At 38.9% G+C, this 12,452-nt stretch overlaps 1 protein-coding gene across 3 annotated transcripts in view; it reads left to right on the top strand.

The window, feature by feature from the left end:
• CFAP69 (cilia and flagella associated protein 69) overlaps positions 1 to 12,452 on the top strand; it is a 50,422-nt gene continuing 37,970 nt past the window's right edge. For all 3 annotated transcript variants that reach the window (XM_040644289.1, XM_040644290.1, XM_008686216.1), the window contains exons 1-3: positions 1 to 120; positions 9,913 to 9,972; positions 11,522 to 11,587. In XM_040644289.1, the coding sequence (XP_040500223.1) occupies positions 1 to 120; positions 9,913 to 9,972; positions 11,522 to 11,587 (246 nt within the window). The remainder of the gene's footprint in view (positions 121 to 9,912; positions 9,973 to 11,521; positions 11,588 to 12,452) is intronic.

Below are 12,452 nucleotides of genomic sequence, written 5' to 3'. Positions count from 1 at the left end.
ATGTCGGTAGCGGAGGCCGCGGCGACCGCAGAGGTCCAGGAACCCGGCGGCACGCTCAGGTCCAGCAGCCCTCGCCACATCCCGGTGGTCGGGGTGGTGACGGAAGACGAGGAAGCGCAGGTATGGGCGGTGTCTGTGCTTTGGGAAGCGTGGAGGGGAGGTGGAGATCTGGGGGGCGGGGACGAGGCCTCGGGGCAGCAAGAGTGGAAATGGGAGCCGGAGTGGAAACTATATGAGCCCGCGGGACTGAGGTACCAAGCGTTGAGCTGATGCCTTCGAGAACTGCGCCGCCTGAGGGAGCGGTTGGCTGTCGTCAACCAACCTGTCTGGGGACTTGTGGCGCGAGCTTCTCCCGGAGCGTCTGTCTAAACAGAGTAAGCGAGGTTTTGCCGCTCTTCTTCGGAAAGTGTGACCAGGAAGGGCCTGGGAGGCAAGGAAACGTTTTTAGTGGAAAAATGGATTTGAAGACCATTTTGTTTGCACTGGGCTTATATGTAGATACCTGTTATCAACTAATGTTCTTGATATAGGGGTAAATTCTCTCGTGTTTAAATTTGCTACTTTAAAACCTGCACCCAGAGGGGAGCAAAACGCTGTTAAAATTAGAAATTAGCCTCGTTTTCATATGAAATTGGAAGCTGGTTATGGAGTCGGAAAGAATCGAGAAAGAGCAGAATCTATGTGTTTTACTGTATTTGTATTTGGTTTTGAGTTTACTTTTATTATGAATACAAGATTAATTCTTCCAAGTTGGTCTGTTAAGGTCTTTAACTTCGGAACCCTCGGCTGGATCTCCACTGGTGGCGGAGGTGTTTAGAAACTCCAAGTCGTTAACATACTAGGGTTCCAGTGCTCCTCCCTGGAGAGTACTGGTCAATCCTTAAAATGTGAATACTATGGAGGAATCCTGCCCTGCCTCCTCACACTTGTTGGCGTGGGGTCACTGTGGGAATTCCTGTTGAGGTTTTGCTAGTCTCAAGCTGCGTCAGGAACCCTGTCTCCTACGTCCACATCCTGGATCCTGGGAGAGTTCCTTGGGAGTGGCCAGTTGACTGGGGACCTCTTCTTTGGGAGTAAGGTTGAGCTGAGTACTGCCTGACATTTACACTGCAGTAACCTGCAGAGAAACAGCGCTTTTGATGAAGAGGAGCGCGTGCTAGGGGAATTTACCTAATCAGTTTTGTGGAAGTATTCCAATCCGGTGGGAAGACTCAGGAACTGCGGCTCTCCGCTCGCAAGGCTGCAGGGGGTCTCAACTCTACCGCCGTTCTCCCAGGGACAGCACAACTGAGAAGTATGTGAATTTGGTATCTGAATGCTCTCCTTATTCCTTCACTCGGTGTAAAAAAAAGTTGGCGGGGTGGTGGCACGGTTATATGAGGTAGGCTAGTTTGGGTTAAAAAGAAAAAATGGGAAATACTTTTAATAGGCCGTTGCCAAAATAACCTACAACATATCGTAAAGCAAAACAAGTAGATTTGTGTATGTGTGTGTATTTTCTCCCTTCCCTTTCTTTTTTCTTCTTCTTTCATTATTACCCCTCCTCACAGAGACTTGGATTGTCTTCCAGGAAGAAATCAATTTCTATTAGAGTTCCTAGCTTGTTAATAACTACTTATAGAAGCATTAACATTTTTTAAATTATTGGAGAAGAAGAAGGCAGTTTCTCTCAAAATAAATGAAATAAATTAAAATTTATTTAGAGCTGGGAGAAATGATCATTCAGCTTTTTTAGGTTTTGTTTGTGGTTATTTTTACAAATGAGGACCCTAAGGCCCTGAGAAGTTGTTAACAGAGTTACTCAGTTTCTTTACTCAGAGTGGGGTCTAGCAGTCTTTGCCATTATTAAAATGATAACCTTTTAGACTTTTGCCTCAGACAGTAGAGGATAGACTCTTGGAACTCTTGGAACGCTTGAGAGACAGTATATCCTGGTAGCTACAAGTGTCTTTGGAGAATCTACCTCAGTTTATTAAGCCAGCTCCATCCTATGCTTGAAATCACGAATTGTTTATCTATTTTCTATTCATTTTAATGTTGCTCTCATTCTAAAGAATTGGGAGCCCTTTAGAGCAGTGCTTCTCAAACTTTAATGTGCATTTGGAATGCCTGGGGATCTTATTAAAATGCAGATTATGATTCTGTAGGGCTAGGGAGGAGCCCCGATTCTGTCTTTCTAACAGGTTTCCAGATGATGATGCCATTGCTACTGGTTAAAGGACCGCATTTCCCACTCTAAGTAGCAATGCTTAGTGTATTATAGCTGCAGGAGGGTATGAATAGTGCTACAGAATTTCACAGTTAACACCTGGAAACCTGTACGAGGTAGTTTCATATGGATTCACATTATAAAACAAAATAAGACCAATAATAAAACAAAATTCCAACCCCCCCCCCCCCCCCCCCAGGCCAGACTCTGTGGTAAAAGACAAGGGACACCAAGTGGAGTTTAAAAGAACTACTTGATCTATTTTCCTGTCACCACAAGGTTTCAGTCAGTCTTGGATTAATGTCACATCCTATTCAGCACCTCTCCCTCTCTTCCCAGACAATACCACTTTATTGTCCTCTTTCTTCCCTCTGAGCCCCATCCCTCTTTAGGGTTCCACAGTAGCTTCTTATTGCTTACCTTACCAAATATAATTACACTGACCAAATCACTTAATTCTCTAGGCTTTGTTCCCTTTTCTATAAAACAAGCCTGTGTTAGAGGAGTGTTGCCCAAACCTGGGTGACCACCACAGTCGTCTGAGGAGTTCAAAAGAATTGTACATAGCTGGGCCCTAACACATCTACTGAATCATAATCCCCAGTGTGGAGTCTGGGACTTTTTAAAAAGCTCTCTCAAGTGGTTTTTAGCCTCAGGACCACTGAACAGATGATATCCAAGGCTTCTGCCATCCCTAAAGTGCTTCAGGTCAACTCTGTTGTGTTTTCAGGGTTTCCCAATGCATAATCTGAACTGATCTGTACTGGATGCTCTGCTTAGTACCATAAGGGCAGAATTCTTGCTTGTTGTTTTTTCCTGTAGTGTCCCCCATAATCTCCAAGGATTCCCCAGTAACACCCACCACAATACCTGATATTCAAGAGGTGATATTAAATATTTACTGAATGAATGCCCTCTCCTTTCTTCTACATTTAAACCTTACCCTACCTCCAGATCCTGCCTCTCCAGCATAAAGTACTCTCCCAATAGGAAACACATCCCATTTATCTTCACCATCACAGATCCTCTCATAAATGAGTATAGTCCTAGGTCTGAGTCACACCATTTCTTCCCAGTTATCACTTGTGTTATGTTGACAGCTGTTTCATTTGTCTAAATTTTGTCTCTGCCCCTAGAATATGGGTTCCTTAAGTGTAGGAAATTGATCTTAATGCTTATGTGTGCTTCTCCCCCATGACTCTGAGCTCAGAGTAGAAATTTTTTTTAAACTTTATATCCTAATTAGTCCTCAACTTTACCATATAAACTTAGTATTATTATCCTGTTGCTGAAACTGGGGCCTTACTTGTTAAGATCACAAAACTAGTAACTGGGCTAGCAGGTCCAACTGTACAACACAGTGATTTCACAGGTTTGTACACGATGCTGTGCTCACCACAAGCATAGCTACCATCCGTTACCATGCAATGCTATTACAATATCATTGACTATATTCTCTATGCTGTACCTTTCATCCCTGTGATTTATGCATTCCACAACTGGAAGCCTGTACCTCCTGCCCATTTTGCCCAGCCCCACCACGCTCTCCCCTCTGGCAACCATCAGTTTGTTCTCTGTATTTATAGGTCTGTTTCTGCTTTTTGTGTATTCATTTGTTTCTTGTTAGATTCCACATATGAGTGAAATCATATGGTATTTGTCTTTCTCAGTTTGATTTATTTCACTTAGCTTAAAACCCTCTAGGTCCATCCATGTTGTCACAAATGGCACAATCTCATCCTTTTTCATGGCTGTGTAATGTCCCATTGTTTGTATATACTTCATCTTCCTTACCCATTCATCTATCATTGAACACTTTGGTTGCTTCCATATCTTGGCTATTGTAAACAATGCTGCAATAAGCATAGGGGCGCGTATATCTTTTAGAATTAGTGTTTTTGTTTTCTTTTGGGTAAATACCCAGGGGTGGTATTATTGGATCATATGATAGTTCTACTTTTTAACTTTTTCAGGAACCTCCATACTGTTTTCCGTAGTGGCTGTACCAATTTACATTCCACCAACAGTGTACGAGGATTCCTTTTCCTAAATATCAACTTAGGTCCTCTGCACACTTTTTAATTGGATTGTTTTGGGGGGTTTTTTGGTGTTGAGTTATATAAGTTCTTTATATATTTTGGATATTAACCCCTTATCTGATGTATAATTTCCAAATATCTTTTCCCATTCAGTGGGTTGTCTTTTTGTTTTCTTGGGGGTTTTCTTCACTGTACAAAACAAAATATATTGATTCTATATGAAAGCAGGAGATTTTGTATGTTTTATTCAATACCATATCTTTAGCATCTAGAACAATGTCTGACACGGTGTAGGCACTCAAAAAATCTTTGTAGAATCAATAAACTGTGATTACTTGACTTGTATAGGTATCATAGCTGAGCTTCCTTGCCCAAATTTGCTCTTCCTCTAAAAACCTCCACAATCTTCTAGTTGATGTCCTATCCTACCATTGTCTGTAATACTGCCATGGACTGTATCATTAAAATTGCCTACTCTAGTTTTGGAATAATTGCTAGAAATAACCTCTGTGTTCAGCTGAGAAGTAAGGCAGAGAAGTAGGGTGCAAAGAACCAGCACTCCTGCATGAGACAGACCTGCTAGCCCAGTTACTAGCTTTGTGACCTTAACAAGTAAGGCCCCAGTTTCATCAACAGGATAATAATATTAAGTTTATATGGTAAAGTTGAGGACTAATTAAGATATAAAGTTTTTTTTAAAAAGGGAGGTGGCACCTGGCTGGCTGCATTGGTAGAGGATGCAACTCTTGATCTCAGGGTCATGAGTTCAAGCTCCACGTTGAGCATGGAGCCTACAGAAAGAAAGAAAGAAAGAAAGAAAGAAAGAAAGAAAGAAGGAAAGAAAGAAGGAAAGAAAGGGAGAAAGAAGGAAAGAAAGGGAGAGAGAGAGAAAGAAAGAAATGTAAAGTGCCAGACATATAAAAGGACCACAGTAAATATTAATTCTTTTCCCTGTAACTATGTATCAAATGAGGAGTATTTCTCCCTTTTGACATGTCTCTTGGTAAAATGGGAAAATATGTTCATCCTATAACTGTAAGTGAAGGTCTAATTTTCTTCAAAACAACTTATTAAACTTTTGATATATACAAAATGTTAGCAGCAATTATTTTGATACTTTCCTCCGTATGTCCTCTTTTGATTCACTCTGTCGTGTGTTCTCATTTACCCAAACTCTTCCAATTATTACTTTAAGCCTCTGATTTGGAGATCTCTGCCCCCCAGTTTAACTTCTCTCCAGCCTCAACACAAGTCTCTTCCTCCAGCCTTTCCTGTCTCAGCAAAGGGTGTCACTACTTCTATAATTCCTCAAGCCCAGGAGTCATCATCACCTTTTCTTCTCTCTCCCAACAAATCAAATCACTCTTTAGGTCCCACTGATTCTACTTCCATGATGTTTTTCATTCCATTCCCTTTTGTCTATCCAGTTGCCAGTACCTTAGTCAAGGCCTTTTACAGATGTCTCCCACCTCCTTTCCAGTTCATCCTAGACCTTTCCAGTTCAGTCTATACTCAGCTAACTAAATTTTTTTTTATTGTTACACCTCTCTGGTTAAAGCCTGTGGAAATAAACAAAGACCACCTTCATGAAAATAAGCAGAGACTATTTAATATTCAGAGCTTACTATAGAAAGACAGTCAGCTAGCATTACTTAATCTGGCAGAGACTCCAAGGCAGGCAGGGAAGCTTTGTAGTGAAAAAGAGGAATGCTTCTAATATGCTCTGGTTGGAGGTCGTTGCCATGGGGAAGTTGGAGTTGGGCTAACTACAAACGGCATTCTATGTGATTGATTTGGGAAACATATTTGGCTTTTTCTGGTTGTTCCTACATAGCATACGATGGGCAAAAAATAGGGAATCTGGTAGTCATTGGCCAAATCCTGACTTTCCTGAGCAAATTGCTCCCCAGTTTGTTTGCTGCAAATATTGTAGGTAAGAGTTCTGTTGCCATAGATAGTCTGTTTATATACAGTCTCTCAAACCATTCAACAGTCTCTGAAGATCCTTGGCATAACATACAAGGCCTTCTGTAAAATGGAGTTGAAAATAGTACCTACCTCATAGAATGCAATTAGTAAACACATGTAAAGTGCTTACAACTGTACCTGGAAATAGACATCACCATCATGTTATGATCATTATTGTTATTCATGATTTTGATGTAGGAAAGATGTTAGGGTAAAGCCAATGGCCAAGAAAGAATTCTTGAGACGTCTTTGGAGCTAAAAGGGTTTTATTACAGCAGGGGGACCAGACAGAAAGAGCTGCTCTGGGGTCATGAGGAGTGGCCCATTACAGACTTTCAAGTTGGGAGGGGGTTAGGGATAGTGTAAGCCTCCCAGGTATTTTTGGAAACAAGGTTTCCAGGATCCTCAGGGGGCTAGCTCTTGTTAGGAAAAGGTCATTTATTACTGTTTAGTAAAAACTCAGTCATGAGACTCTTCAGATGTTTATCAGTGGGTCATATGCTTGGAGGATAATTGCCAACATGTATCTTGCAGGGGAGAGGGTGTGAGAGAAAGGAAGTTTCCAAAAGAATTTTTATATGTTAAAAAGTAGACTTACAGAATCCTGGAGGAAGGGCTAAGATTGCCTTTTGCCCTTAGCAAAGTATTGACATTGAGGCAGCTGAGTCCCTAAAGGAATGTTACTCTGCCTGATTCAAGGACTTGTGAATGGGCTGTAAGTAGTAAGGAAATTTAAGTTTTCTTTTGCCTTTGTTTCCCACATCAATCTGACCTCTCCTTACCTAATTAGCATCATCTGTAGCTACTATTCCCTGCACTATCTTCTCCAACTTAGTGAGCTCCTCTCCATCCTCTCAATGCCTTATTTTCTCTTGCCTCCAGGCCCTCACACATGCTACTCCCCCATCTCCATCTCTCAAACCTTCAGTTCATCTCACAAATCCTACTCCGTCTCACCTCTGCCTGCAGATTACTTCTTCCAAAAGCTGTCCAGTGCCTTTCTGTGTCTCCAGTCTGTGTGCTTCCAGAGTACACTTTTCAGCATTCGTGGAGCATTTTGTAGCATGTTATCTGTATTACTTGTATTCCATGCCAGACTGATAGCTACTTGAGGTGAGCAATATTGGTCCCCATACCTAGCACAGTTTCTGAAACATAGAAGCTGCTTATAAATATTTGTGGAAGGAGAAAAAGGCTAAATGAGGGAGGGAAGGAGAAATCTTAAAAATATAATATATGCCAAGCAAGTAAAACACAGAGTAGCATGAAGTAATAATGCAACAGAAATCTAAGAGGAATCTATGCTTTAACCTTTCCTTTTCTCTGTTTCTTAATAAAAGTTATACCTGCTCATTTGGAGAGAACAATTCGGATAATACGTGCAGGTATTAGAAAATTTGGGGGCTCAGTTGGTTAGGTGTCTGCCTTCGACTTGAGTCATGATCCCAGAGTCCCAGGATCGAGCCCCACATTGGGCTCCCTGCTCAGTGGGGAGTCTGCTTCTCCCTCTGCCCTTCCCCCTGCTCATGCTCTCTCTCTCTCTCTCACACACACACACTCTCTCTCAATAAATAAATAAAATCTTTAAAAAATTTTTTTTGCATTGACTTTTCATTTCAATATGCTTTCCAGCCCTCAAAGCCAATTTTGCAGAAAATCTGAAAATAAAAACTCACTATATATATTTCTCAGAGAATACAAGGGGAAAAAAGAAGACAAGATAGTGGCAGATGGCACTGTTAAGTCCCCAAATCTTAGAAGGCAAAATTCTGTTCATCAAATTTTTTGATAACAGTAAACAAGTTTTTTAAACAAGTTAACAGTAAAATGTAACAGTGTTTAAGGATAACCATAATACCAGGTATAAATCAGTATTTAGCAAATCCTTTTTGATTGTTAACTTTTTAAGTAAAAATCATTTTTCGTAAATAAACTCACACAGTTACTTATTCTACAGACTTAAAATTAGAATACCTAGCTGAAAATTGTTTTTGAAAGACATTGCCTGAGATCAGAATATGAGTTCGTAATTATGAAAGGAAAGGAAATTCTAGATTTAAGAGTCACTGAAATAATATCTATGTAGAAATATGGAAAGGTATGTATTATAGATTTAAAAAATCAGAAAATACAATGGTGTTAACACTAAGTGAAATTATGTATTACACATGTAAACAAAAAAGGAAAAAACTATATAAATACATGTATTTATACATGTAAACAAAAAAAGAAAATAGTATACAAAATATTTTTGTGTAAGTACTTAAATTTGATAGCACCTTCCATTTCCTTCTCCACTTACCTACAAATAACTTTATATGCCAGGGCCAGGTTTTGATGCTGAGGATGCCAGAGAATAAGTCTTTGTCTTTAAGTGAGCTTTGGGCAGGGTGTGTGTGTGTGTGCGGGGGGATAAACATGTAAATCATATTAGAACTATGATGGGAATTGTAATGGATATGCTCTTAGGGTGCTTTAAGAGTACAAAGGAAGGACATTTGTTCTATCCTTTTTTATCCCTTGGGGAGGCAACACTTGAGCTGAGTTTTGAAGCACATGTGGGGGTTAACCAAGGAGAGGAATAGGATTATCACAACAAATGAAAATAGAGGAGGGGTGAGGGGCATTAATGGAGAGTCATTGAATGGTTTAGATGGGTTATGTTCAGATTTGAATTTTGTTATCAAGACTGTAGAGTAGAAGACCATGTTGAAGGGTACAAGAGTAGAGGCGGGGAGAACAGCAGGGAACCTTCCCAACTGAGTGAGAGATGAGAACTGAATAAATCAGTAAGATGGTATGGCCTCAAGAAATATTTAAGATATAAAATCTATTGACCTTGGACATTCTGTTTTCTTTTTTTGAAGATTTTATTTATTTATTTGAGAGAGAGGGTGCACCTCAAGCCGGTGGGGGGAGCTTAGGGGGTAGGGAGGGAGGGAGTAACAGATTCCCTGTTTACCTGAGTCTGAGTCAAAAGCAAAGCTTAACTGACTGAGCCACCCAGGCACCTGGACATTCTGTTTTCTAATGTGGATGACTGTAAGCATGCTGGTAACTATGAGAGAGGGGAAACCTTGTTCAGGAAGGTGATCTCCTACCTGTAGTTTAGAAGCAAGTCTTATGTATATCTGCATAGGCAAATTTGATGTAATTTGCATGCTTGGGATGTGTAATATCCGTGTACCACATCATTTCACTTTCCAAAGCATGGAAGTGCTTTATTCCAGATGCTTTCTTGGGCCTTTCAGGACTAATAAAATTTAAAGACAGTAAGATTATAAGATAATACTAGAATTCAAGAGGTTTTTTTTTAACTCTTATAAGCTTTTCATTCTCCCCTTTTTTTAAATTGACGTATAGTTGGCACGTAATTTTACGTTAGTTTCAGATGTACAACATAGTCATTCCACAAATCTATTGTTATGCTGTGCTCACCACAAATGTAGCTCCCATATGTTACCAGACACTATTACATGCCGTTGACTATATTTCCTATGCTGTCTGTACCTTCATCCCTATGATCTCTCACTTCCCTTCATCCATTTTGCCCATCCCTCCATCATCCCCTTCCCCTCACTATCTTTTTGTCATAAGATATTTTTAAGTTGCCAAGCGATATCATATGAAAATAATGTGTTTGATGTGATTTCTTGATTCTCATGACAGAATTCTAAGAGTTGTGTGTTTTTTTAGGGTGCTTTCAAGACCATGGACCTAAATCGTGTCATCAACCTCCTTGAAGAGACTGATAAAGTAAGCTTTGAGAGAAAATTTCTCTACTGTATCACTCATAAACTATGATTTCCCTGAACCATAACAAGTGTTCCCCCCCAAATAAGTCTCATTTCTTTCTTTTTGTTGAAAACATTTCAAATAGTAAGTGTCTTATATTCAAGGACTGTTTAAATAAGTTAGTATGAATGTATTTAACCTGGTAGGGAGGCTGGAGGAGATTAGATTTGGTTTTGTGGGATGGACAAATCAATGGTGGATATAAAAGAGAATCATAAGAGTAGAGGAAGACTCTTCTAGCCTTTATTAATTGCTTGTTACAAAGTAGGATGTGGGGAGCAAGGGTAGAAAAAGTGTATCATGATGTACTAAAAATTTTCTGATATGAAATCTGGATATCTATTTACACATACATACATACTCATACATACTCCTAAGTAATCTATTTCGAGAAGAATCTTATACAGAATGGAATGGAGATGAAATTATTTCAGATATAAGGTTCCAAGTGGAGAGGCATTGGGAGAAAAGATAATAAATGCATTTAATGCTTGCTTATACACCACACTCTCCTGATATTACCCAAGAATCAACACAGTACCTAAAAGCCAACACAAAGTATAAAATTACTACAGGATGAAGGTTGCATACTTTTAATATGTGGAAAATGGGTTGATCATGGTAGAGCCCATCAAAACCAAACAATGTCTAGTGATTAGTAGGCACAAAAATTAGGTATTGTTTTAACATTTTTTAGTTTCTACATTTTAACAGAGAAAAAGCACAATAAAAATAATGTATCTCTTGCTGGCTGTGTTTGTTGTGAAAGTTATTTTTAATTTTGAATATATCTGCATTTAAAAAAAAAGAAAAGAAAGAAAACCGCATAGAGCTCCTACTAGTTGTTAAATAGGGGTAGACCAAAAAAATGTATAAAAATGCCACAGCTTCTCATGAAGGATCTAAGGACTTTAAAAGGACAGAGTGATTCAGTTATGTAAACAAACACATTATTGTATTGAGTTCTGTTTTGTTTTAATTGGCTGAAGATGTTTGTGCCAGTATGCTGGAAATAATTTAGAGGTTAAAAATATAATTTCTGCAGTCAGATTGCCAAATTTGACTCCTAACACCACCACTTATTAGCTGGGGGATTTTGGACAAATTAGGGTTTCAGCTTGAGTTTTCCTATTCTGGAAAAGAGAGATAGTTATGGTACTTCCTAATAGGGTTGTTTTAAAAATTAATGAAATAACATGTATCTATAGTGCATATATTGTGCATGGCATAGAAAACTGCTCGGTAAATTCAAGTATTCTTAATATTATTTCTGGAAACAAATGCTGCTTTTATATCAATTTAGTTTTGATTCTCAGTTTCCTAATCAAATTTAAATGGTGTGTTTATTTTTCCTTCACTGTTTCAGGAAACACTTTATAATGCTTACATTATAGTAATTTAAGAATTACTTGATAATTTTAATGTCTACTTTCTTTTTATATTAAAGAAAATTTTAAAAATCTCAACAGATTTAATAGCACAAAGAACTAAAATAGATAACTTGTTTTAGGATGATTTGGAAGAAAAACAACTTAAATCTGTCAAGAAACTGGTACAATGTTATCAGAATGGACTTGTATCCTTTACATATATATATGTATGTTTGTTTCATTTATCCTGAAATGAGAGAATTTTTACTAGAAAATGTATTATTTTCCTCTTGCTGCTATAACGAATTGCCACAAACTTAGTGTCACAAAACAGCTTAAAGCTTTTGTCTTACGGTTCTGGTGGTCAGAAGTCCAAAATCAGCATCACTGGGCTAAAGTCAAGATGTTGGCACGACTGCTTCCTTCTGAAAGTTCTCGAGGTGAATAATCCCCATCCTTGCTTTTCCCAGCTTCTAAGGAGGCTGGCATTCCTTGCTCATGGCCCCTTCCTTCCTTGAAGTAGTACCACTTTTATCCCTGCTTCTGTGGTCACGTCTTCTCTGATCCTCTCCTGCCTCTGTCTTTCCCAGGTAGGATCCCTCTGATTACTGTGGGCTTATCTGGATAATCTGGGATAACTTTCCCATCTCAAGATTTTTAATTTAATCACATCTGAAATGTCCCTTTGCCATGTAAGGTAATATATTCACAAATTCTGGGAATTAGGATGTGGACATCTTTGGGCAGGCCATTATTCTGTCTACCACAGAAAATACCTAACATTTTGTATTTTTCGCAGATTTATACTTTTTGTTTTTCAGAATATAAAATTGAAGAAACAGATTAATGTACTTAATCCTGTGCAGATAATGGCAGTTTTTATAGACTCAGAGAGACACTGGATATAGTTAGGAGGGCCAAGTCAAAGTCTTGTTTCTACCAATTTACTTGATTAGTTGTAATATTGATAAATTTCTTCTTCATCCTCATAAAATGGGGATAACAGCACCCCATGAGGTTGTTAGGAAGACTAGATGAGATGACATATAGGCAAGTGCTTTATAACCAGTA

This window comes from Ursus maritimus, unplaced genomic scaffold, assembly GCF_017311325.1.
Source record: "Ursus maritimus isolate PB19 unplaced genomic scaffold, ASM1731132v1 scaffold_3, whole genome shotgun sequence".
Classification (NCBI taxonomy): domain Eukaryota; kingdom Metazoa; phylum Chordata; class Mammalia; order Carnivora; family Ursidae; genus Ursus; species Ursus maritimus.
Note: the sequence above shows the minus strand (reverse complement) of the source record. Positions and strands in the feature narration are given on the sequence as shown.